Source organism: Portunus trituberculatus, chromosome 24, assembly GCF_017591435.1.
Source record: "Portunus trituberculatus isolate SZX2019 chromosome 24, ASM1759143v1, whole genome shotgun sequence".
Lineage (NCBI taxonomy): Eukaryota > Metazoa > Arthropoda > Malacostraca > Decapoda > Portunidae > Portunus > Portunus trituberculatus.
Window position 1 is genome coordinate 19,674,929 of NC_059278.1, and position 27,291 is coordinate 19,702,219.

The 27,291-nt window shown below is 39.6% G+C and overlaps 1 protein-coding gene across 15 annotated transcripts; it reads left to right on the forward strand.

Moving 5' to 3' along the window:
• Nucleotides 1–26,624, forward strand: LOC123508043 (phosphatidylinositol polyphosphate 5-phosphatase type IV-like). 15 transcript variants are annotated; one of them, XM_045261424.1, is made up of 17 exons: nucleotides 1–163; nucleotides 3,778–3,930; nucleotides 4,367–5,040; nucleotides 8,030–8,662; nucleotides 10,548–10,628; nucleotides 12,174–12,292; nucleotides 13,400–13,511; nucleotides 13,618–13,728; nucleotides 13,922–14,033; nucleotides 14,274–14,357; nucleotides 16,171–16,305; nucleotides 16,416–16,574; nucleotides 16,668–16,801; nucleotides 16,967–17,082; nucleotides 20,788–21,113; nucleotides 24,795–24,913; nucleotides 25,943–26,624. In XM_045261424.1, exons 2-17 carry the CDS (start codon nucleotides 3,801–3,803, stop codon nucleotides 25,958–25,960), a joined length of 3,063 nt encoding a protein of 1,020 aa, XP_045117359.1. In that variant the 5' UTR covers nucleotides 1–163; nucleotides 3,778–3,800; the 3' UTR covers nucleotides 25,961–26,624. The 15 variants fall into 15 exon arrangements, with proteins under 15 accessions (XP_045117359.1, XP_045117357.1, XP_045117360.1 ...); XM_045261422.1 differs by having other exon boundaries at nucleotides 7–163; nucleotides 24,795–24,902; XM_045261425.1 differs by having other exon boundaries at nucleotides 7–163; nucleotides 4,442–5,040; nucleotides 24,795–24,902.
• Nucleotides 26,625–27,291: the final 667 nt, after the last annotated feature.

Here is a 27,291-nt window from a genome sequence, read left to right on the forward strand (position 1 = left end):
ACCGGGTGTTGGTGTGGTGAAGGATTAAGTGAGGCAGAACGGTGATGGCAGCGGCGGCGTCTTTTGCGGTTGCAGCAGCGATCTCCACTTCTACACAAGCGTCACTTGTGACCGTCCTTTTTGTGTGTGTCAAATGCACTTTCCTCCTCCTTCTTCTCCACAGGTACAATCACGCCTTCCTCAACTCTTCCCCCTCCTCCTCAAGCCCCATCCTCCGTCTCCCCCCAACCTTCCACTCCTCAAGCTTGACCTCCTCCTCCGCCTCCTCCTCCTCGTGTTGTGGGATATTTTGAGTGTATATTGGAATTATTTAGTTTTTTAGTTATTAGTGTGTTTTGTGTAAGTTTGGTGTGTTTTGAGCGTGTTTTGTGTTGGTTTGAGTGTATTTTGTGTGCATTAATTAAGCGTGGTCGCAGTGTTACACGATCAGTAATGAGCTACCACCCACAAGGAGAGGCTAACCACGCACTGCATGGTAGCCCCGTGTGTGTTTACCTATACAACACGCTCTCATATTCGCCCACCACGCAAACTTCACTGCTGAATCATGGCACCTGCCACCAAACACCTTGAAATGAAACGGTTTGCTCTCTCTCTCTCTCTCTCTCTCTCTCTCTCTCTCTCTCTCTCTCTCTCTCTCAGTAGTTAAGTACAGGGTTTTCAAAGATAACAAATGTGGATTAGGGTGCGAGAGGGTGAGGAGCGGTGCAAGCTTTTTCAAAATGCCTTGTTACATTATTGTAACATAAGGGAGGGAGTATATATATATATATATATATATATATATATATATATATATATATATATATATATATATATATATATATATATACTCCCTCGCTTATAATTAACAATTTTTCGGGGTTTCAACCCCCTCAGGCGTCCATAACCCCTAGACCCGTCGATGAACAACAGGCAGCATGCCTTTGGAAGAAGTAAAGAGATTCCCACCATCTCTCTCTCTCTCTCTCTCTCTCTCAGTATGGTTCGTTTGTCACCAGCGAGGAAGCTGAGGTAAAACTCTGGTCTCTGATCACCAAACACTTCCTTCCGGTCTCGCACTGCACTGAACGCAGCTGAGAGCAGTGCAGGTTCAAGGGTGCTATATTAGTCCCTTCTGTCTCTGACTCAGTGAGGCACTGATGCCAAGGGGTTACATCAGACTATAAAAAAGCAGAGGCAAATCTTACCTTTGTTGTATTAAAACTGTATCTAATCATCTTTACTGTTTTTTTTTCTTTTTAGTAGATAGGAAATAATTCACAATCGAATGACTTTTACTGTGTTCCCAATCTGTCTTGCCACCTGCCAAGTGCCTGGCGGGTCACTACACACAAAGACGTAGATTTCATTCTCAAAATAGATGTGCCATTTTTAGCAGGCAAGACGCAACTCGTGTTTTTCCGCTTGTGGTTTTTGTTCTTCCGTCTTTCTTCATCAATATGATAGAGTGCGTTTTATGTTTGTTGTTAACGAACATTTATAAGTTATATCTCTCGTGTTTTATCTACTGGTAAAGCTACCTGGGTGGAATCAGAGATCACTCCGCTTTAATTAAGGTAGTATGAAATGTACGTAGTGTGCACTTTACTACCGGGCCTTCTGGCACTTCATGACGCAGATTTATGCGTCACAGTATACAAGGGACTGTATCATGGATTCAGCGTAGATTATATCTAGTATGTTCCTTAGATTACACTGAAGGCAGAAAGCACATTACTCTAAAGAACCTAATAAACTGAAGCTTGATACATTGAATTAAAGTAGATGTAGTGACGTGATATTATTTATTAAGTGTGAATTAAACAAATAATCGCTAGAATGTTTTCATGTTTGTTTTTCTTTTAATTATCAGGTAAGCAATTGCATGAGTGCCTTATCAAACGAATCTTAAAGGGTTCTACAACTACCAGCATCTAACTTGTTCAAATAAACTTAACCCTGGATCAATGCAGGAACGTGTGTTGTAGGTATACAGTAATTCCTTAACATCCAAAGAAAATAACTACCACCACCAAAGTTATTCAGATAAAGATAAAGCTAGATTAATTAAGGACACTGTAAGCGAGAAGGTGTGCTATAGAAAATCTGTAGTACTAGTGAATAAATGCGAATAATAGAAGTCTGTCATGGGGCGTAGTGGGAGAGGGTGAGGTGAGGGGCGGGGCGGGGCGGGGCAGTGATGGGAGGAAGGAGTAGGGAGGAGGAGCCGTCTGCCGATGTAAACAGTCACCGAGTTGAGTTGTGAGGTGCCGCTGCCAGGCTGCTCAGGCCCCCAGCGTACATGGGTGAGTGGTTTGACCCGGTTCTTTGTTGTAAGGACTTATTTCTTTCCCTCGCTTCCCGTTCATGTGTTCATTGATCGGCGGGACAGCTCAGCACACACATGATTGATTCCCTTTGCCGTCATACAAGGTGGTTTTGATGTGAAATGTTTCTGCGTGGAGGGCATTGTCCCCGTGTTCCTGTGTTCCCATTACTACCTGCATGGAGTTACTTTTAGCTGTTTGAAGTAGGATTGCATGGCGTGGTTGCATTGTGCCTGTATTCCTACCCAGGCAGGTCGGTGGTAGCTGTCCCGGCAGAGTTGTTATCCATAACCCTATTCAAGGTTGTTTTTCGAGTCAGCTTAACCATATTGACAAAATCTAGAGATATGTGTACTCGCCTGTTACTGTGGCTAGTCAAGGAAGTGGAGGAAACTGCCTGTGAAATACAGGGTGGCGCAAGTCTGCAGGTATGGCACGTCTATTACAAGCTGTGTTAGTGTGCCAGGGAGGAATGGATCACACGAGGCTTTGCCACCCCATCTGCAATAAGGATGATGATCTTCATGATGTTTCACTTCAATCCTGGTGATGTGACACTTAGCAAGGTTTTGATGAGATACTGCTCATGTCACTCAACACTTAGTACGTTTTAAAACAGTGAGCTAATGGTAATAAGTAAAATACCACATATTTGAGAACTCTATAACTGGCATTGCTACTCCCACCCTGGTAAATACTGGACACTTCGGAGGCTTTGCTATCCATGTTACTCATAAAGAGAGCAATGATGTTATCCGGTTTACTCACCACTGCCCACAGCCTGAAGGACATTTAGGCATTAGTTGAGTACGGGAATTCCATGTGAGCTGCGTTGCCATGTCTCCACAGGACCAATTATTGTCTTAACACCTTGGTGGAAAGGACAAGCAACCATTCTCTCTCTCTCTCTCTCTCTCTCTCTCTCTCTCTCTCTCTCTCTCTCTCTCAGTATTGTGTGATTCCGGTTAATTCAAAAATTTTTATAGCTTATTTGCTCATGTTTCAGCCTTTTTTCCACACCACCTTAGAGATAAAAGTGAAGTTGCGTTTTTTATGTAGAGGTTTTCCCGAATGAAAGTTGTTTCATATATTAGAGTAGAATTCATGTACTAACGATACTTAATCTAACCTAACCTATCCATGCCCTACCCAGTAATAACCATCTTAACCATACACATGTAAAACTGGGATGGCTTATCTTAATGTGAGTAAACTTCGGCTGGTGGATCTTCGGATAGGAAAACTGGGGTGGCAGTCTTCATGTGATCCGATACAGTCTTTACCATGCATGATGAAATGTAATGGCAGTGTATTTATCATAGTGGAGGAACATTTGGTTGGCAAGGTGGAACAGGAATGCATGAACAGTGTGGACATGAAGCCAGTGTAGGTGTGGCCCCCCAAGGAGAATTTTTGGAGTGAATAGTGGTACAGACACATAGACTAGTCATGTCACTCCCTCCACTAGGCCTGCAGGAGGTGCCAGGCTGAATGGACTCGACCAGCCACAATGAAGGAAGCAGCAAGAAGAAGGGCTTGGCTAGGAGGGCTAAGAACCACACCTTATCAAACAGCCTGAGTAACCTGCACGTGCTTGAGGGAAAGGCTGATGACAAGGATGGTGAGGGTATTTGTGTCTGTGTGTTCTAAGCTTGTATCCATAACTGCTTTATTTTCTCATCAGGACAATTTTCAAACGTTACAAATTATTAGGATGTATCTTTTGCTAATCCATGATGCAAAATACGTGTTAAATAGTCATTAGAATCATGAAAATGCTCTTGAAAACCATAGTCACTTCCACTTGATGCCATTGAAATTGTCAAGATAAGTAAGTATTAATGCTATTTATCAAGGTATCAATAAATTGTTATTCCCAAAAGCTACTGAGAGAAAAATTCCCAGCTCTTAGTATCTTGATATAGAGACTTAAAATAGCTACAAGCAGCTGCATTTTTACATAGTTAACTCTTATATTTGCAGACAAATGTGTTTGGAGTGTGATGTCCCTAATAATGAGCATTTCTGTCTTCTGCTGGTGTCCACTAATAATCAAGACAAATTAACATCTTCCAATCCACTTGTAGTTCCTGTAGTCACTGTCACTCCCTCCTTTCCAATACTTTCCCCAGACACCAGCAGCTCTACCTCACACAGAACATCAGACTCCCCTTCAGATCAACCAGCTTCACCTCTGCGCAACCTCAGCAGACAGGGCACGGCAGCAGTAGTCACCCTCCTGCCCAACAAGATGAATGTATCAGAGCTCAGTGGACAGCAACAACAGCAGCAGCAGCAACAGCAACAACAACAACAACAACAGCAACAGCATGGAGAGCGCAGAGTGAGGGGTATTCAGGAGGATGCTCTATCCCTGGACTCTGCTGGTCTTGGCCATGTGCCGTGTAGTGACCCAGACTTCATCAGAAACACAAAGTCTGGTGTGAGAGGCACCCAGTCGTGCCCAATGACAGCAAGCAGGAACTCCATCTGCGGAGGTGAGCATTTAGACGGCCAGATCACTGCTGCCATGACCTCCAAGATACTGAAGGCCGGGAAGGATGGTCCGGGTGGTGGTGCTCTCAAGAAGCTGTCTCCTCTCCTGCCCCACCGTGCTCAGCTGGTGCCTCCACAAGTGAAGCGGTCCAGCTCCATGACTCGCTTTACAGAAGCGCTCAACCAGGTGCACAATGTGTGTCTCTTCCCAGCACAGTCTGCCTCCATGGTGCAGGTAATGACAGCCTCCAGCAGGCCATACTTCTTTGTTTGTGCTGTCAGGGCTAGACAAGGCTTTTTTTTAACCAGTTTGACTAGATTTCATTCAGGGGACTCTTCAAAGCATGAATTGTTAGAAATTTATTAACTTTCACCTCACTTGGTGGTGTCATGGTTTGGTATTCGTACCTGGTATTCATGTGCACTGCGGTGATTTGGGCTGTTTACCTATAACTTTTTTTTATTTAAATTTTTTGTTTTCCTTTTTACTTGACTACTCTTCCTAATCTATGGACATTGCCTTCTCAAACAAAAGAGTTTCACTAGTTGTGCAGTTATACATTAAAGAAAGGCCTGAAAATCTATAGTATTTCTTAAATATATGTATTTCAATATTTTACTTTAGTTTCCCATACAATATATAAGTAGTGCACTAAATAGACCAGTATTTTTATTGCATGCATGATAATTATTCAGTTTATCTTTTATCTATGAAGAAATATTAGTATTTATATATACGTATTACTTTTGTTGCTTTTTCTAGATAGACCATTTATTGTCAATGCATGCATTTCTCCTTCAATATATGTTAGTAATGTTCTATCTTACATATGTGAATAAGGTCTTTACATTCCACTGTTATTCGTCCCTCTTCACCTCACCTGACAGCAGACAAGGTCACACACATGTTTGGTATTCTGTTTTGGGATCAACTTTCACTTTTCTCTGAAACATGACCTGACTATCTATGTTGTCAGTTGTGTGGCCTTCACGCCTCCAGCCTCAGTCTGGCAACACACTCCCCCAGGCATGGATCCCTTCCCTAGGATCAAGCGGGTTTGGATAATCAATAGTTTAAGCACTTTACAATGGATTGGGGTGTGAGTGTGTTAATACTAAGTGCACTGTGTGCTTCATTAATTGCAAGTGGAGGACAGTGTTGGGCTCCATTATCAAAGTGTTTAGCTACATTCAGTTTAGTGAGTGTGGTGCCAGAATCTTCAACACACATTTGTTTCCTTCAAATAAGGAAATAGTATTTCATTAATAAGTTTTAAAATTGCTTTATGCATTCTGTGTGTATAGTGATTTCATTATTTTGTGTTTTGTTTCATATATTGGAAGTTTCTTAGTCATCTTAGATAAATTAGGAACATAGATTCATTGCATTTTTCTGGGAGTTTATTTTGGTGTGGACCCACCACTGGCCTTGGAAGGGAATCAGGGGAATTGCTCTCTAAAGTTATGGTGCATGTGGAGTCAATTTAATTGATGTTTTCATTCTTGTTATAAACATTGCCTGGAACATGTTCAGGATATTGATAGCATTGCAAGTAGACAACTTAACACTATCTTGGCAAGAGTCCATGGCTGATATTGCCAGATGTACAGTAGTGTTGTTGTGTCAGACACACACTGTTTCATCTCTGTAGGTCAGCACAACCTAACTACCACTGGCCATGTTCACACACACACACACACACACACACACACACACACACACACACACACACACACACACACACACACACACACACACACACACACACACACACACACACACACACACACACACGAAAAAGGTGGAAAAGGAAAAGGATTTGGGAGTGATAATACAAGACCATGGGCAGTTTGAGGCTCATATTGATAAGATGTTTGGAGAAACGTATAATTTGATAAAAAATATTGGATTAGCCTTCCATTATATGGATAAAGATATGATGAAGAAATTAATTAGTATGGTAATTAGACCAAGATTGGAATATGCTGGAGTGGTTTGGTCCCCTTATAAAAAGAAGCATATAAGGAAGTTGGAGAGATTGCAGAGAATGGCAACAAAAATGGTTCCGGAATTGGCAGAAATGACCTATGAGGAGAGATTAAAAGAAATGAATTTGCCTACCTTGGAACAAAGAAGAGAAAGAGGAGATTTAATACAGGTTTATAAACTGTTGAATGGACTGGATGAAGTGGATAATGAGCAAATGATGTTGAGAGAGGAAAACTTAAGTAGAACTACAAGATCGCATAGTAAAAAGATAGCCAAGGGAATATGCTTGAAGGATGTGAAAAAATATAGTTTCCCACAAAGATGTGTGGAGGTGTGGAATGGTTTGAGTGAGGAGGTGGTGTCAGCAAGGAGTGTGCATAGTTTTAAAGGAAAGTTGGATGTGTGTAGATATGGAGACGGGGCCACACGAGTATGATACCCAGGCCCTGTAAAATTACAACTAGGTGAATACACACACACACACACACACACACACACACACACACACACACACACACACACACACACACACACACACACACACACACACACACACACACACAGGAGGCCTAATAATGATGTATAAGTTAGTAAACCATATGGAGAAGATAGATGGACAAGACCTGGTAACAGTGACGGAGCAGACAAACAAGAGGACATTCCAAGAAAAAATCATGAAAAGTCAGTGTCATAGAAATATCAAGAAGTTCAGTTTTCCACATAGGACAGTAGACATCTGGAATGGATTAAGTGAAGAGATTGGAACAGCAGAAAGTGTGCACAAATTTTAGGAGAAGTTAGACAAATGTAGATTTGAAGACAGGTCACTATGAGCCCTGCTCGAACCCTGTAACACACACACACACACACACACACACACACACACACACACACACACACACACACACACACACACACACACACACACACACACACACACACACACACACCACACATACATATATATTCATAACAACTTGGTATTGATATGCATTTCAGTAACATTACTATTTTTCTAATTTCTTACTTAACATAACTACTACATTCCTCAAATGACCAAATAAAGATATGTTGCAGGAATAACTTTTCAGTGGGTCTTGTCTACATTATACTACATCCAATAAATAGACAAAATTAGTCTGTGTAATTTCACACACTGGATGTGAAAACTGTTTCACGGAAAACTCAGTAACTTTATTAATACCTTATTTCTCACAAACATTGCACTGCACAGAAGAGTGAAGCTCAGTCAGAGAAGAGCAGCCCCAAGTCTTCAGCTTCTGAGTCTGAGGTAAATGGAAGTGTTCCCCTCACCCCCCTCACTGCCTCCACCTCTAGGACTGACCAGATGCACACTCAGTCTCCCAAGCTTGTGAGAAGAACTGCCTTTAGGGAAACTGTCAAGAAACACAGAAAAGACTCCCACGAATCCCCTGTCATTTGTGCATCCCCAAACCCTAGTGGCTCCGTTGTCTTCACCCTTGATCCTGCTGAGTTTGATCATTCACCAAGTGTGTCTAGTCCAAGCTGTGTTTCCTCTGACCCACCAGATTCCAACTGTTTGGAGAATGGGTTTGGTGCTGCCCTCCCTACCACTCATACTAAGCAATCTAGCACTAGTAGCAAGGCTTCAGGTGCCAGTAGTGAAATGTCAGACAGTAGTTCCAGAAATGTTAGAAGTAGAGAGAAGTCACATGCAACGGAAGGGAAAAAAGCCAGAAAGAAGAGTGGCCAAAGAAGTGTATATACCCTAGAGGCAGACTGCGGTTCCCCTACCTTAAAGCATGCCAGTTCAGCACCATACAGCCTGATGAGTGACGATGATGGTGTGTTTGAGATTGAGGCATCGTATCACCACCCAGCATTGGTAGGTGGCACTTCTGTTAGTCTTATATTACTAGTCTACCCAAGTCTAATTTAAGTGCATTTTTTTTTTCAGCTTTCTTGAATTAGAATTAAAAATTTGTCATGAAAAGAACAGTGTGGTGATAGTATTGTAGTTGCTGCAAGATTTAGCAACATTTGAAGTTTACCACTGTTTGTATCACTCAACACTCAGCAAGATCGTCACTCACACCAGAGCTCACATCATGACTATATTGGAATTCAGACTCAGTGGCATTTATTTGCATGGCTCGTCAGTTTTCCATGAAAATTTAAATCCAACAGAATAAATCAAGTTGAATTTTTATATGGTTTAAGAGAATACTAGTGTGCATACTATCACCTATTAGAAGATGTCCATACATACGTATTATAATTTACAAATGAGAGTTAATATCACCGTTTTAAGCAGCTCTGCATGTTAGGCAGTTTTTCTTATGAGAAATAATTGTTTCAACGACATTTTGAATTAGTAATTATGACGTAGTTGATTGCCACATATATGCATATGTTTCTTACTCAGTTACCTCTCTTCCTCTCGCATCAACATTACGGAATGGAATGGTATGGAAAACATTTCAATGCCTGAGTTTGGCACTTAGTCAGCCACATCAAGTAGCTTATCTTTTACTTCATGCATCTACTGATTTAGTTACTTGCAGGCCACCTAAACTTCAAAAAATAAGTTGGAGTCATGTCTTTCATATCAGTTTGCATTGGTATGGTAAGACAGTTTTTATTTATTTTCATTAAGGAATACTAGTATAATTCACTGGTTACCTTGTAAAGCCTTGCTGGTGTGACTCTGAACCAGTATTATTTATCTCCTCCTTAACAGACCTGTTTTGTATTTCTCTTTAAACTCACCTTGTTTAATGTGTGGTTGAGTGCAAATCCTGTGCTGTTTTGAATGCCCTAATATGTTTACTGCCTCCCTTTGTTTGCATGGCTGCACACACATAACTATTAGTTTAAAGATTTTTTTAGAGATGGAATAGGTTTTTCGTTTGTTTATTATATTTTACTTATTCTTTAAGAGGCATGCAGATCCTCTTCCTATCGTATGATAATATTCTGTCAAGTAGACATCATTTTCAAATTTACCAAAGGATGTGTACAAAAGAAAACATTGTTATGGTTGATTTGAATTTATCCTTTATTTCCTGAAGGGTTGAAATGGTTTGTGGTTGAGTGCATCTCTGATACATCCCAAAAATATTTTTTAATACAGTGATGCAGGATGTGGTGTTTAAGGGAAACATTCATTGGTGTACAGTTTTGCTTTTTGAGTATTGCATGTCAGAATACTCCTGCTGTACTCTGCCACCATGTGTGTTTGTATGTTGTAATTCATTCATGAACATAGTTGGGTGCAATAATGATAAAATGATCATGATAACTGGATTATTAAGTAACCAATAACCTGATGTTGTTATCATGATAAATTATTGCAATAATGTATCACAATAATGCCCACCTATGGTTGTGAAGATATGATATGCAAGTTTATTTAGCTTTTTTAACATTTCAAATTGATTTAATGTGAACAATGCTTTTTATATTGTTGTAGAAGAATGCTGAGGCACATCTCACTTTAAAGTCTATGAATTTTGAAATATGAATTTTATGTAGTTTATTGTATTTGTACATCTCATCTATTTACGCTTTGTCTTTTTTCCCACTAATCATTGAACACATAAGACTGATCATATTAGTTTGTTCATGGTTATGTTCTAACCGGTGAATGATAAAAGCTTTATCCCAGATTTTGCAAGCATAGAAATGAAAGAAAGACATAGTAGATGTTATATTCTTTAACCTTATAGCTCACATGCCTGAGAGTTCTTAGCTGTCTTCTTCCACACCAGGAACAAAACCGTCTCAACCGCTCCCCCTCCTGGTACGCCTACAAGATCCCCAGAAGTCCCGCTGACAGTGAGCGCTCCGAGGTACGTGGCTGTTTGGTGGCTCTTGCCATCTGAGTCCATGAGATCAGAGACACACAAATACTCACAAATCATATTTCAGGCCTTTGTCTTGTGCTGAATGGTCAGAGTGTGCTGTACTGTGGTGTTCGTGATGCCTGGGATGTCTGTGTTCAACATGGAGTCACTTCATTCATCTGATTCTTGACTTTGGTTTTGTCATTTCTTATTCTTTAAAGTTTGTTTCCTTATGTCTGATTACCTGTTTGTGATATTGTTGGTTATCATTCTTTCAATTTTCTTTCCTTATGTCAAATCACTCATTTGTTCTGCATCTGTTAGTTCATCAGGAACCAAACAATACATTCACTGTCATGTTGTATAGTCTGTGTCAAAAGTCTGGTATGTCTCCATCAATCCTTTTCAATACATTTAGCATTTTCCTTCAATCTCAAATCCACTGATCTGCTGACAGTCTCCTTATGAAACCTAACAACTGACTGGAGATCTAAAAAAAAATCAAGGCTTTTGTGATTGAGGTAGAAGGCAAAGAAGCTGAACCCACCATAGCTAGCAATGAGGGAATAGCATAACTGTTACATGCAGCACAAGGTGAATATAGAAAGCCATATGACTTTTGACCTGTACTGTACATGCCTTACTCCAAAAGGAAACTTGCTCCAGAGATGGTCATGATACAAGTTTCCAGCTGCTCCTCTCTAAAGCATACATTCCTTGCATCCTGTAGTATATACTTGCTTCCTCTTCTGGACATCTTTCTTTCGATCACTTTGTTCTCTTATGTCATGTCATGGTTGATTTTCTTGATGTGCTTACATATGAATGAAATCTTGCATCTCTTGAACAGCAGTATCTTTTCTGTATATTTCCTTTCAAGCCATTTCTAGGTGATCTATTCCCTCCATCTCACCACTCTTGCTCACTTACTGTATCCGGAGCAGTATCACTCCCCCATGTTTCCCAGTGTCACCACAATATACATATACTGTATGTAGTATTCCCTTCAGGTGACTTACTTCCAGTGTCTCATCTTTTCACCCTTATAGAGTTTTCTGGTATGTGTATCCTTTTCCCTTCAATTATAAGCTATTATATCAGATCATCACTTTTTTGTGTATAGATAGTTTATACATAAATGGATTTTTTTTTTTTTTTTTTTTTTTTTTTCCCAGTTATTGCTGTCTACTTTTGATCTCATAAATTCATGTGATTTAAGAATTTTATCTATATAGTTTCCTGCAGTATAAACAATGAATACTGTCAGATGCTAGTTTGAAATTCATATTTCATTTGATATAATTATGCAACCTAGAAATGGAAAAATTCTGCATATTAGCACACTGCCTAATTCTTTAATGAGCTCTGCTTTGTGAAAATCAGTTTGGCATTTGATTCTTGCTAATGCTTTTAGTTTAACTCCTTTTAAGTCTTACATCTCCTTCAGGATGAATAATAGCATTGCTCCACCGTAGTGGCTATATCTGTGTGCCTGGCGGTAACCCTGGAAAGCCGCACTAATGGCCTGTGTTGTGTCCTTTGGGTTTGTAGGATCATAGTGTTCCTGCAGCACCACTTCAGGGGTGTCGCTCAGCCTCTTTAGATGAACTCAACAACATTGGTGTCTCTTATGGCCTGCCTATTATTTCACCACTAGATGCCAAGAAAAAGTAAGTTGTCCTTTAAAGTTAAGCTATTCTTCAGAGCTTGTGTGTACGTGACAACGTGTTTGGTAGACCTGTAGGTCACACAGGTGTAGTGCTTAGTAGTGTGTGGCTCTGTAGGCTTGTGTTCTTGAATGTAGAAATACTGTTGCACATGATGAGCTGTTCTGAAGGTTGACAGTAACACTGTATCATAGATGAATAAGACAGTGAAGTTTGGAGACTAAGAAGAAGGCAAAAGTAATCTCTAAATTGGTGAGGTAAATGCAAAATGTATTGATGGCATTTTGTCATTTATTTATAATAAAAAACAAACAAACACTGGTATTGTGTTTACTGTTCTTGTCTGTTAATGAAGAGGCAGAGTGCAAAGGGACTTACTAATTTTTCATGCCACCTCTTTAGAATTTTATTTAGCACCAATAGGTAAATGTTTCTTCACATTTGATTTAGTAAAGTAAAAAGCACACAGCTTTTGTTAGAGTTTCTTGTTGAAATTTGAATTTGAAGTTTGAAGCTGCTAAAATCTTACATAGTATTGTGTTGAGATAAGGACCAAATCACAGTTCAAATTTTTGCTCCCTCCAACCCGACCTTGTAAGTGTGCAGTGTTTGGTGTATTACAGTGGTGTCACAATGTAGTCTGATGTGAGTAACGGTGTTGTGGTGTTTGTTAGCATTCATTGTTATTTTGTTTTATACTTCATTTTTTTAATTGTTGCTCAGCATTTCATTGAAACTTTTCTCAATAATTGGTTTGGTATATTAATATTTCTTTTATGGAATTAAGGAAATGATACACAAAGTTTGCATCTGTACTTCATGCTCGTGTGCCACTCTTACTGCTGTCTTCCAATCACTATTTTGCCTGTGAATGTCACTTTATTATTCATATGATCTTTACTTACAAAACTCTTTCAACCAAATTCCAACCACCTTATTACTCCTGTCTCCTTCCTCATGACTCCAATGACGGTCATTCAAATGAAATCATTTTACGGATAGAATCTCTCTTTTTTTTTTCTCTCTCATGATCACTTTATGTACATGTTCACCTTCAGTCATAAGGTTATACCATTAAATCTGGTCATAAGCAACGTTTACCCTTTTTAGGAACTATCTGTTTGGTGGGCTAAACAGTCTTCTTGGGGCCTCTGAGCTGGACCGCTACTTTCCCAACCGCACCATCAACCTTTTCATTGCCACTTGGAACATGAATGGCAAGGTGGGATGATATATTTTTTGTGTTTTAGATGTATTACTTTTAATATTATCAGCTGATCATTGGTGCCATGATGAAAGAGTGTAATGCTCCACATGTATCTTTGCAGGAGCCTCCGGCAAATTTGGAAGCGTTCCTCCTGCCTGATGAGATGGAGCACATGCCAGATATGTTTGTTTTGGGGACGCAGGAGTCGGGGGGAAGCCGCTCAGAGTGGGAGGTATGTCAGCACATTCTGAGAAGAACAAACTCAGCTGCATTATAATCCATATCAGATTTTGAAATACCATAAAACATCATGCATTTGCATCGTCATTTACTGAGTTTGTGAATGAAGGAAGAAAAAATCTCACAGTCATACGTTAGCAAAAGACTTCTAGGGCCTTGTGTATTGACTGTGATGCATCCCACAGGTACGCCTGCAGGCAACCATTGGTCCTTCACATGTTCTCTTTACGTCAGCAATATTTGGGGTCCTGCACCTCACCATTTTTCTACGCAGGGACCTTGTTTGGTTCTGTTCTGGTTGGTGTTTATTGTGGTGTTGAGTGATTTTTGCTTCTCTGATATCAAGAAGATTTATACATACGTCAAAATATCGATGGCTTGGTGATAGCAGCTGTGATTACTCTCGAATATCATCCTTGACTAGTCACTACATAAGTTTGCTCTTATATATTCATGATGATTCACTTCAAGATAGTTTGCATGACTTGCATCTTCCTTCATGGTTGTGTTCTCTTGTTTCCTTGGTGTGTTGCTCAGTACCTGAGGATGCCACGTACAGCCTTCGTCCCGGTATTGCCTACAAGACCAAGGGTGGAATGGCTATAGGCTTCCAGTTTTTTGGTGAGTAATGTTTTTAAATCTTTAGTTACATTATGTCTGGAAATCTTCTAACTATAAATAACTGCACAGTAGAAATCTGAAGCACCTTTTCTATTCTTTGTGTTCTGGTTTACAATCTTATTTTTCACATTATCTTTCTGGTGTAGTTGCATTGTGAGGCTCAGTCTGTGAGGAAAACCACATGGGAGTGTGATGCAAGTAGTAGTGAATTTACACCACGCTGGTTACCTGTATCTGCAGAGGTCATGTTGACTTGAAGAACTTGGATGATAGTAGATTGTGGCTTATCAGACATGTGTGCTATTAATGTCACTTAATTCTTTGTTATGACCAAAAAATTCCTTAAAACCTAATGTACTTTTGTCATGCCTAAACTAGCAAATATAACACTTACTATTGTCTTCTGAAATGCATCTAAAATGCTATTCAAATTATCAATCCTTGGTATTACATCTTGTGTAGCCCAATTGTGCAGTGTCTATCTCTTCTGTATGTGAATGGGCAGGAAAGACACTGCTGACAACTCCATGACCAGCCAGGCAGCAACAACCTTCAGTTCAGCTGTGAGTGCAAAGAAAGACCTAAGTCAGATACATTACAATGGTTGTTTGTAACTATGTTGTTTGGCTTGTGAACAGCAACTGTATCGATTGGCTGTACAGTAAGTTATGTGGCTGTTACCTTTAGTATTGTATATTTGGTCTCCTGTCAGTCATTATTTGTCCATTTATAAATGACTATATTGCATGACCTTTATGGGAAATTGTTGCTGTGAGTTATGCAAAATATTTTCAAACTAAAGAAGGAAGAGATGATGCCATGCAGTGTGTAGGTTATGTTTTTCTTTTCTGGTGTGGTGACTTGTGGAAGGTGGTGGTGTAGGTGGTGACTGCTGTAGTCTGTATACATCTTTCCTTCTCAGCTGTTTGTGGTGAACACTAATGGATGAGGAGCATTTTGCCTTATGGTGATGAAGATGCTCATAACTAAAAATAAGTAGTCAAAACTCTGCCTTTTGAATATGTTTGATGATATTCTGATCTAAAGTATTATATAATGCATGTGAAAATTACACTGACCAAGTCACACAAATAGAGCGTTTGCCATTATCCATAAACTTGCTGCCTTGGGTGCTGGAACTTATGAGTGAAAAAATTACTTACTTTCTATGGTGCCTCAAGTTTAATGATCATACACACTGACTTCATAGTCTCCTTGGCTGATTGCTGCTGTAAACCCTTCAGTACACTTCAAGTAATATTTGTGTGATGATTTCCTCCTCTTATTGCTATTCTCTGGTTTGTGGTGTCCTCAAATATACATGCAAAAAAATACTCTGATGAATATGTTCACTATACACTTACCATTGTCAAATGTGAGTACTATATAGGTGTGGATATGTGCCTTTGGTACAGTGACTGTGTTGTGCTGTATTGTGTTGTGGTGTGCTGTGGTGCAGTGTGATGTAATGTGCTGGGTGGGGATCAGGATGCATGTGCTCTTAGCCTTCTGAGTGTTCATCTTCTTGGGCGAAAGCTTCTGAGGTACATTTTCTCCTGCAGGTTGGTGAAGGAAGCTGATTTACTGCATAGTTTGGTTAGAATGAAATTTACAGAGATAGAGAAATAACCATTTTTTTGTATACTTTCAGTGCTTTCCTCCTCCTGTATTTTCAATATTATAATTTTGAAAATGTGAAAATAATTCCCTTGCACTGAGATAGTAGTTTCCTTAGAAAGATATTTACTGCATGAGTTTCCACTGAGGAAAAGGAGTGGCAGTGTGTCATTCCTGACTCTGTTCTCTGCTTCAGGGACAAGAATGCTCTTCATCAATTCTCATCTCACGGCTCATGAGGAGAAGCAGGCCCTAAGAATCCAAAACTTCCGCAGCATCTCTCGGTCTCTCGACATCCCTCGCCTCCTGCCCACCAAGATCAAGCACAAAGGTTAGTGTGGTGCTGCTGTCACAACAATATATGTACATGAACAGATTAAAGATAAGATGAGAGTATCTATATAAGTGGGATATTTTCAGTATGTATGTGATGTTTGACAGATGTGACCCATCGCTATGACTGTGTCTTTTGGTTGGGTGACCTCAACTTCCGACTGGCTGTGAATCGTGACCACGTATTTGAGCGTCTGAAGACTGACACCGCTGACACTTACCAGCACCTCCTCCAGTGGGATCAGCTCTCACAGGCCAGGAAGAAAGGTCAGTTGTGTTCCTCTTCATCTTCCATCTTTTTACTCACTGCTGATTTCAAGAGTTTATCTATCTTTCTCATGTTGATCCTAATTCCAATAGGTGAAGCTTTTGCTGACTTTGAGGAAGGCACCATTCATTTTCCTCCAACATTTAAGTACGACCCAGGCACCGACCACTACGACACGTCCTCCAAGCAGCGTGTCCCGTCCTACACTGACAGAATCCTCTTCAAAGTAAGAACATTGTGTTTTCACTTTGTATATGAATTGCTGAAAGATTGATACAAGAAATTAATTGCAAAGTTCAACCACCATTAATACCATGTATTGATGTTTGCATGATAAGACAAAGTAATGGTACTCATAAAGGTAAGCAAAACACTGTTGATCATTTTGTAGAGTAAGCGAGGCGACATCAGCTGCATCAGTTACGCTTCGTGTCCTTTGTTTAGGACATCAGATCATAAGCCTGTGCTGGGCCACTTCACCTGCAAGATCAGACCAGGGAAAGATGAGTAAGTGGAGGAACTTGCTTATTTTGTCTTGCTGTTTTATGTTATTGTGGTTTACTGGTTGAAGTCAGAGAACAACTTATTAAGATATAAATGTCTTAGTTCCAACACCTGCCAGAAATGTTAGTGGTGGCTATGGAAGCTCTGTGCTTTGTGTTCCAGCATTCCCCTGGCTGCCGGTGTGTTCAATCGTGATGTTTACTTGGAGGCTCTGCGTCGGCGGCGCAGGTTCCTGTACCAGCCAGCACTGCGTAACTGTCCCGTACAATAGGAAAGGTTCATTGTAGAATTCTAAAAGGATTATATATTTGGTGAATTTCATCTTCCACGTGTTATAAAAAATAATATATTGAAATTATATATAAGATTTATTATTGTATATATTATGCAAATTATATAAAGATATTTTTATGTATTTAAAGTTTGTAATATTCATAGCACTATGTATTGGTGCCAAACATCTGGTTGTCTGGCACTGCCCAACATTCACATAGAAATGCTAACACAATGAGTGGTAATGATATTCACACACTCATGACTCGATGACTGGCATCTGACGTCACAGCAAAGTTATGACTGGCATGAGACTAGATATTAGAAATTTTGAACTAAAAGACTTGTGCTTTTTCAGCTACTTGTAAAATTCTAATGGTGCCAAATTTGTTTGTCCTGAAATGTTTTTATTTTGTGATATGCAACACTTTTTCTAAAACTTTGTTTTTTTGTTTTTACTTTTTGTTTTTAAGTGGTGCATTGGGCATGTGCTGTAGACTGCAGGTTATTGTGGTCTATAGATTACTTAAATATCTCAAAAGTAGAGTTAGAGATGCACAGAGCAAGTTAGATGTTTGCACCAGCCATTTGTGACAAGTCTGCAAAATACTGTTTTGTGCTAGAAAAACTGTATGTACGCTTCAGTCTAGAATGTAGGCAGTATTCTGCATGTTGTTCATCTTTAGTGTGTTGTATATTTTTGTTTTGAATGTTTTGTCATGACAGATTTCATATCATTCTTTGCTTTTTTTTGTGTAAGTCTAAAAGAGAAGAGTATTATGAATATTGAAGTTATGAGTACAATGTTATAAAGACTTCCTCCTAAATAGTACTGCTTTTGTAGTTGTGGGACAGTTAAGGCCAGCCAGTGTCCATACAGGCCTTGGTGGTCACTGTGGCTCAGCTGGTGAAGTGTTGTGTGCCCTCAGTGTTCTGCTTAGGACTCGGCTCCTGGCTACTACTTCTCATGGTTACCTTTGTGTATTTTTTTAAATAGGAGGCATTACATTTTCATGATCAGCTTTCCTTCTCAGGTTCTTTTTGTGGCTCTAGATTCTCAAAGAGGATGTGGTTCAAATGTCTCCTTTTGTACATAGCTAGAGGCATTGGCCCATGTCACACCTGTAATCACAACAACATTTATGGATCTCAGTTTGAACAATCTTTGGTTCTGGCTATCAGGATGTTAGTGTTCAGACTTGACACTGGTTAGGTCAAATCTTGGAGACATGGTTGAGCTCCACAGCTACACAAGCGGCTGCTATTGTCCTGTATTGCGTGTTGTAATCTTAGTGGCTTTCCTGCCCATAAAAGCTGTCCATGTTAGGCATGTTGAATAAGATGCATGTGCCTTAAAACAAATACCAAAGGTATGCATAATGTATATGTATGTGAAAATGCAAACTTAAAATTATTTGAAATTTCATAGATACTATATGAGGCTGTGCAATGTTATGGGATAAAGTAGTTTTACATTACATAGCAGTGATGAATTGACATTTGTGATCCATAGAATTAAAATGATATTATCAAAGCTTTATTTGTAGCATGTTATACATCAGTAATGATCCTAACAGTTGATATTTGATTGATTACCTTTTTTTTTTCTGTAGACAAAAAGAAAATCCCTAGATATATTTGAGGAAAATGTAGCCATTCAAACTGATAATTTGCATCATATTGAACAAGTCCTCTTTATCATGAAGTGTGTTACCTTCCCTCTCTATTTGATATTTTTCTTTTGATTAAGTCACAAAAAGCATTTTGGGAACGCTGAATTTTGCCTTTATGCTAAGTTGTTAAGTATTCCCATAACTTTTGCCCAATACTGAATCTGCACAAATAGTTTGTAGGTAAATACAGATGTGTCATTGTGCTTCCATGCACAACTCAGTCCCTCTGTGTACAATGAGTTTGGTACAGTGTTGTCCAAGGGCTTTGGTTGTGACATGCATTCTTAATGGTTTTCAGTGAGCTTGGCATCCATTCTTATATTTTAACCTAAGATATTACTTAAGGTGTGCTTTAAAAGCAATTGATTATGTGACACCTGTTTATAATTGTAGGTATATATCTAATAGTTATGATATTTGAACCTGTTTTATTGTTCAAGGTAGCTATTTCTATATGTGCTCCTGTAGTCAGTAGACAGGAAATTGTGCTCATTTGTTAGTGAATACAGACTAAGTACTGCAGCTTATATCCAGGGTGGTGACAGATAGGATTGGTTTTACTGTGTCATCTTACATAGTTATTATTTCTACTTAAGTTCATGATTACTGGAATTCTCCACTGCATTAAGTAGATAAAACAATATTTACTTGTGTTGGTGAGAAAATGAAAAGACAATCAGTGTAATATGCTGTCCTCCTATTTATTGATGATTTATCTGCTTTTCTTGATGAATACCTCAAGTTTGTAATGGAATACATGCTGGAGAAAAGCTTGAAATGTGTTGTGACTCTTGATAAGGACAGCACTCAGCACTCCAGTGTGAAAGGTAGATGTGGTGTGGCTTTCTAGTGAGGATTTGTGCTCTCTCTCTCTCTCTCTCTCTCTCTCTCTCTCTCTCTCTCTCTCTCTCTCTCTCTCTCTCTCTCTCTCTCTCTCTCTCTCTCTCTCTCTCTCTCTCTCTCTCTCTCTCTCTCTCTCTCTCTCTCTCTCCTCTCTCTCTCTCTCTCTCTCTCTCTCTCTCTCTCTCTCTCTCTCTCTCTCTCTCTCTCACAAGTAAAGTAACATCTAGTCAGGTGAGAGTGATCACTGTAATAGCTTTTTAGATTGAAATATTTTGTTGTTAGCTACCTGTTATATATAAGTGAGCTGGTGATCTCAAAATCAAAGTATTCAAGATTAAGTGTTTCTTGTTTTTTAAGGTGAATTTCAATCACTGAATTTATCTGTCAACTAAATTTGTGATGGTCACTGTTAGCTAACATTAAAGTCTGCATATTGATTTGATACGTCTTTACAGATCTCTCCAGTGAATGTATTATTGAAGTGTGTGTGTGTGTGCGTGTGCGTGCGTGCGTGCGTGCATGCATGTGCGCACATCATCAGATATTATCGTCTTTGATCCAACAGAAATATAGACTTTGGCAAATATTAAGACAGGAATGTGCTCTCTCTCTCTCTCTCTCTCTCTCTCTCTCTCTCTCTCTCTCTCTCTCTCTCTCTCTCTCTCTCTCTCTCTCTCTCTCTCTCTCTCTCTCTCTCTCTCTCTCTATATATATATATATATATATATATATATTTTTTTTTTACGCTGTTGTCTGCTCATTGCTCTATATGTTACGGCAGTTGAGAGAGAGAGAGAGAGAGAGAGAGAGAGGTCCCCTCAGCAGTCAGCATATTTCAGCAGTGTTCCCCACCACACCATGCAGCACTGCTTTCTCTGCACCACACCCTCATGCCCATTGCTTGGGGTGCTCACCCCAGCTCAACAGTGCTGTCTGCTTCATCGATTGCTGGGTCCAGCCTGACAGACAGTGACAGAAGGGGCAGTACAGCCATCACCAGAGGCACTGAGTGGGCCATGAGTGATTGCCCTGCCCACCACTATTGCAACATGCACACTGCACTGCTCCACCATGCCCATCCACCTGGCACTGGCCCTGGCCCTGCCACACCATGCCTTACTACCACCGCCAGGAAGCTGCAGTTCATCGTGCCGCCGTGTGTGGTGCTGCACACACTCCAAGGCCGGGAGTGCTGCCTCATACTGCCACTCTCCAACCTGACCATCTTCCATCTCCAGAGTGAAGGTAAGAGAGAGAGTTGTTGTTATGTTATGGCTGTTGAGAGAGAGAGAGAGAGAGAGGTTATTTTTTATGCTTATTGAATGAAGATAATAGTAGTTTAGTTTGCCCCTCAACTTGCAATATCAAACATTCAACTTTGAAGGCATAACTATAAATTAATTTAATAGTAATGATGTAAGTGGAGGCAGTCCAATGGCAGATCCAGGGGACCAGGATCTAAATTGGGTGGGGTGGGGGGGTTAACCTGAATTCCTGTAACTCTTGAGGGCATCTTTAAACTATATGCAGAGCTATATTTATATAATAAGAGCAGTAATAATTTATTAATATCCACCTTCCCATCTCCAGTGAGGAGAAACTAATTTATTATTGATAGGAGCCAGAGCCGAAAATATAGCCTCTCGTAATTTAGCTCAAATGCTCACAGTAAATCACAGAATCTGATTTAACCTTTTCAGAAAGCCTTGTTACATTATTATTCTGCATATATATATATATATATATATATATATATATATATATATATATATATATATATATATATATATATATATATATATATATATATATATGCTATCTGTTACCTTGCAATATACACCCTTACTCTTATTAAACAAAAATTGGTGGGGATTCAGCCCCCCTTAGCGCCTCCCCCCTCTCTTGAATCCGCCACTAGAGAGAGAGAGAGAGAGAGAGAGATATGGTGTCTCGTGTGTGTTACAGTTGCCTTGAGAAGTCTTAGATTATTGTGTTAATGGTGGTTAAGCGTCAATAAGGATGTTATTACCTAGTCTCTCTCTCTCTCTCTCTCTCTCTCTCTCTCTCTCTCTCTCTCTCTCTCTCTCTCTCTCTCTCTCTCTCTCTCTCGTTTTTTTCTTCTTTGCCTTTAGCATTAATAGTTGTAGAAGTTAGGAGTAGTGGCAGTAGTAGAAGTAATTGTTATTACTACTACTACTACTACTACTACTACTACTACTACTACTACTACTACTACTACTACTACTACTACTGCTAACTACTACAACTACTGAATCATTCTAATAATACAATCCTTTATCAATTCGGATGATGGTACTAGCCTATCCATCATTTACATATTTTCCTTCCCTTTAATACTGTTGTTTACGTTCCGTGTTTATACTTATATTTTGTATATATGCACCTCACGGGAATTAAGGGAGGGAGTTAGTGTCACAAAGATTTAGGGAGATAATATTGATCCCCCTCTCTCTCTCTCTCTCTCTCTCGTGCCTAGTTTGTTCTCCTCCCATTCCCTCCTCTCGTCGTTGGATTGTTCTGCTTTATTTTATTCCTTTACGATATTCTTGGTCACGGTGATTCTGCTGACTTGCGTGTGCCCGTGAATGCTTCAGGATTTTTTTGGAGTTATTAGGGGCTTTAAAAGAAGCTAGACTAGGCAAAATTATGGTTGAAGATTAGAGGTGGAAACAAGCATGCATAACACCTACGTAGAAATTGACACGTGTAAGCCCGAGTGGGTAATTGCAGTATTGTTTAAAATCTATCAAGTTTGAACCCATTTTATATTCCTTGCCACTGGGAACTAATGCTTCTTTATCTGTTGAGCTTGAATTGTTTTTATCAAGCTTGAACACTTCCTTTGTTATATCTTGGCAGCGTCATTTTAGTTAACGAGCTTAAACCATCTTCACTGAATTTCTGGAAAGTACAACTACGGTATACGCGCAAGATAAAAGTCTCACCACAGTTTGCCTTTGCTGATTTGATAACCTTATATAATTTTTGCTATAAATAATGGTGATGATTTACAGTGAAAACGCCCACCTGTGATATAAGACTGCTTATTGAACGATGTTTAGAATGGGTAGTTATAAAGGGGAAGAGGAGGGGAGGAGGAGAGGGAGGTCAGGAAGGGGGAGGTAAAATCAAAAGGAGTGAAGCGAGAAAGCGGACATTTCTCCGATGGCTCCCACACAGGTAAGACGTGTGTCATCTTAGAATGGTGATTGTTAGGTGTTTGCGAGTTTATCTATGTATTGGTGTGGTGTAGGGGGGAAGCTCGTCCGTTCTCGTGGCAATGGTGTTACGGGGGGAAGAGGTATACTACTCGACACCGTACGTAGTGCTGTTTAGACGGAGTGGTGTAGGGCCGGGAGCTTCAAGGAAATGTGTCGTGTGTCCTGGATGGATAGCGAGTGTTGGCTGAGAATATAGTAGATTGGTAAGACTATTTACAGTTGCCCGCGTAATCCTGTAGGTATTGTTGCGTAGGGTTGAGTGTCAGTGCTTTAGTGCCATCATCGGTGTTGATTATGACTTCATGAACGAAATAAGCCTCGATAGTCATGCAGGACTCGATACTGTATATTTTTTGTCGCCTTAAGTTAAATTATGTATTGTTAAGCTCGTTGTATTGTCAAGCCGATAGTTAAGCTACTAATTACACTGGCGCATATAAATATCGTGAATTCATTATACGTCAACGCGGACTGGCTCAGTTAGCCAGGTAAAGACGCAAGTGTAGCTACGTCATATGAATACGTTGGGCACTTTATTTTTATATGTGCGTACACAACACAAAGCATAGTGTGAGTTGTGTGTTGGGACGATTCTTGGTATTGGGTTAATGTAATGGACAGTGGAGGGGCAACGCGTTGGAGTTTATTACCATAAACTATATAATGTCAGTCCTGCTGAAGTCTGAAATAATTCGGTGAGCACGTACGCACGCCAGCACGTACGGACACGCGCACATATCCTTTGATCCATGTTTACAGGATGTATAGCTATACTGTACCAACATATGTTGCCACTGTTTTGATTGGTACATTTACTAGAATACTGGTGATGGTGATAGTTAGCGACTGTCAGTTTAAAGTTAATGTGCGGGTTGATTGGCAAGAAACCTACCTCTACTAGGTCCATCACAAGGCTAGCATTACCAGGCAAATAATAGCTAATTGGTCTCGGTCTGTTCATAGTTTGGTTGCTTAAACTGCCAAACTATCTTAATGGGGCCCTTGTTATATTGCTGTTTAGTGTGTAGAACCTGTCGTCACGGGGAGGCCCTGGCGGAAAACTAACGTGTATATTAGTAGGGTTAGCCGTTTGGGTCATTTGTGGCTACTTAAAATCCCATACCACGGATGATTATAAAGCAGTCCTTCATTCATAGGAAATTAATCTGAGATCTATTCATTAGGTTCAGCGATGTAGCTTGGCAACGGAATGAGTGTCAGGATACCCTAGTAACACGCTTCATCAATTGGTTGTTTCTCATATGCTTCCTTCCAGCAACCATTCATAATTCAGTCGGTTTGCTCTTGCGTCATACTGATGAGGAAATAAGTTGTGAAGCAAATGCAAGTAATCTTTCTGGGAAGATTATTACTAGGTTTGTGCGAGGCACCAGACAATGAGCTACAAGGCCAATAAGTTACCCTTCTTTTGAAAGTATTTGAAGGCCTCGGCAATAACTTGTTTGTAGGTGGCTAGGCGCCTATAAACCTCATTATAGAAGGCACACATGCACTGTTGCTTTTGTATGAAGTTTTTGAGTGTTTAGGCTTTTCATGTTTTTTAATCTGCAGATAATTTCTGGAAAAGTTATACACAAAAATACTTAGGAAAGGTAAGTATTGAATGAACTTGCATTTATTGACCAGAGTTGCTAAAAACTAACAATTTTCTTTTATTATACAGCGCGGTGGTTAACACAGGTCCTGAGGAATGAGGATGCTGAAGCTGCAGGCACAGATCTGGCTCAAATGACATGGTACATTCCTTGTAGCAGGGAGACGAGGGAGAGAAGTATGTTGAAAGTTATTGATATGCTTGTATTTCATTATTATACACTGTCTGTCTGTCTGTCTGTCTCTCTCTCTGTCTCTGTCTCTGTCTGTCTGTCTGTCTGTCTGTCTGTCTGTCTGTCTGTCTGTCTGTCTGTCTGTCTGTCTGTCTGTCTGTCTCTCTCTCTCTCTCTCTCTCTCTCTCTCTCTCTCTCTCTCTCTCTCTCTCTCTCTCTCTCTCATATTTGCACACAGATACATTGGGAGAGCAAAGAGGCCATTGACTCATGGTAGCAATGCCGCACCCAACCTAAGTCCTACTGTAGTGATTATGATGAAGCTGCTTGGAAGGCAGTTATCTGTATATTTCACATTTGGCCACAGCCAAACTATTCACTTCAAGAACTCCAAGTAACAAGTACATTCAGGATAAAGATGGAAGTTTATTGCTGCAAAGTTTATTTATAACCCATGTCATAACTCTTGCCAGGTGATCCCTAACCACGCACTCCAGCTTGCAAGTCATAATTGTAATGTTGATTACTAATATTAATTACTTTTCATAGTTACTACTTAAAGTGCAATTAGATGGTACTGTAAAACAATTATTCTATGGTCGGCTCACATGCACACACACACACACACACACACACACACACACACACACACAGTGTCAGAGGGTTAGCAGTTAGGCGTATGTATACTCTTTTTCCGTTTAGCATTATCGATAATGCTGCCACGTCTTATAATTGACGAGCAATGCGATGCCGCTAGATAGTTCATTCAGTTCACTCACATACTGCACGTGTACTTGTAAGGCCACCTTCAACTTACACGAAGTCTACTCCTGTGCTCTCCTACAAGACCCCTATTGTGTATTTGTAACAGTTGTAGGAACACTAAATATCATGGAATGTACAAATTGGACAGAGCTGTATGTGTTAATGTGTACAGCTGCTCACTCCAGCCTCATGTAGGCATATATATGAAAATGCACCTACATGTTTCAGGGTGAACTAATTTTAAGGTTTACATTGTTGATTTAATTGTTATCTGTTACAGGTGCTGCCATTACTGTAAGGAGAATCAAACCATTCAGTCCTGCCCACAATCCCTGCTGTCTTGCTGGTGGATTTGGGCCTCCTGACACAGGCTGATGAACTCCCACTGGTGGTAACCTTATCTTCAAGGAAGAGGAAATGTCACCCATCGGCCTCCTCTCCTGCCCAGCGACTAGAGGCGTCACTCCTCAGCCTCCTCTCCTGCCCAGCGACGAGATGTGTTAGCCTCTGTTTCCTGTGTAAACAGACTGGTAGTTGTCCTGCCCTTCTCCTGATCACTCTGGGTAGAAATGTGAAGAACAACAGTCTTTCAGTGTTGTAATTTAAATTCCAGCCTGTCATTCCAGATGTGTATGTACTAACATTACATATAAAATAAACTACAAAATCCATTTTGGCTGAATATATATATATATACATAATCCTTTCCACTCCACTGTGTGGGTACGTGTTGTGCAATTTTACAAATGTGCCTGGCTTATTGCAAAAGTAACAGTATATACATTCAAAATTAATACTGCATTGAATCTGAAAAAAGTTCTTACATATTTACTTTAGAAATGTTTTTCTAATTTCATATTGTGAACAAATTGCTGGCTTGAAATGGCTAAAAATAATGAATGAAACAAGTATGCATAAAAAAAAATCCCCCCCCCCAAAAAAAAAAATGCCCTAAAAATAAATGCAAATCTCCTCCAATAAAGAAAAGCCCTAAAAAACTGTACTTCCTCCAATAAAGAAAAGCCCTAAAAACTAAGTCCAAAATACTCGCAAGAGTCTCCGGAGATAGACCATATGGTGTCAAAAATACTCGCAAGAGTCTCCAGAGATACAGCAGAGAGTTTCATAGTATAAATCAATAAAATAATCATCTCTCCCTAACCTTACTTTATTTAATATTTTTTTACATTATGTAAAAGTCTTGGGATAACTTTCAACTTAGTGTCAGAAGTAACAAAGTATTGAAAATTGTTCCAGACTTTTGTGTAAGACACAAAAGTAACAAAAATGGCTTAATAGGAAGAGACTCATTTCATTGATATTACAGTATATAATATCCAGAGACTTTGGAGTATTTTTTGACTAGTACAACTTTCAGATTTGCCAAACCTAATATTAACATCAACGTAAGTAGTACTAAGTACCTTTCCAACATCATAGCATCATTGTCCCTTTGAACACTGGAACAAGTCTAGTTCAAGTTGCAGTGCTAAGCAGACTGACTTACTGAGCTAGATCATGATATACAAATGCTAAACTAAAAACCTTAAAACAATTTCCAAAATGCAATGTCTGACAACTTATATAAACTGTTATTCATAGCTAAATAAAAGTATATGGAATTAAATA

Coding starts and splice junctions, on each gene's coding strand:
- LOC123508043 (XM_045261422.1), top strand. CDS start 3,801: ATGGACTCGACCAGCCACAATGAAGGAAGCAGCAAGAAGAAGGGCTTG. Junction 16,802..16,966: donor CTGACAGAATCCTCTTCAAA/GTAAGAACATTG, acceptor ATCATTTTGTAG/AGTAAGCGAGGCGACATCAG. Junction 24,903..25,942: donor CAGGGAGACGAGGGAGAGAA/GTATGTTGAAAG, acceptor TATCTGTTACAG/GTGCTGCCATTACTGTAAGG.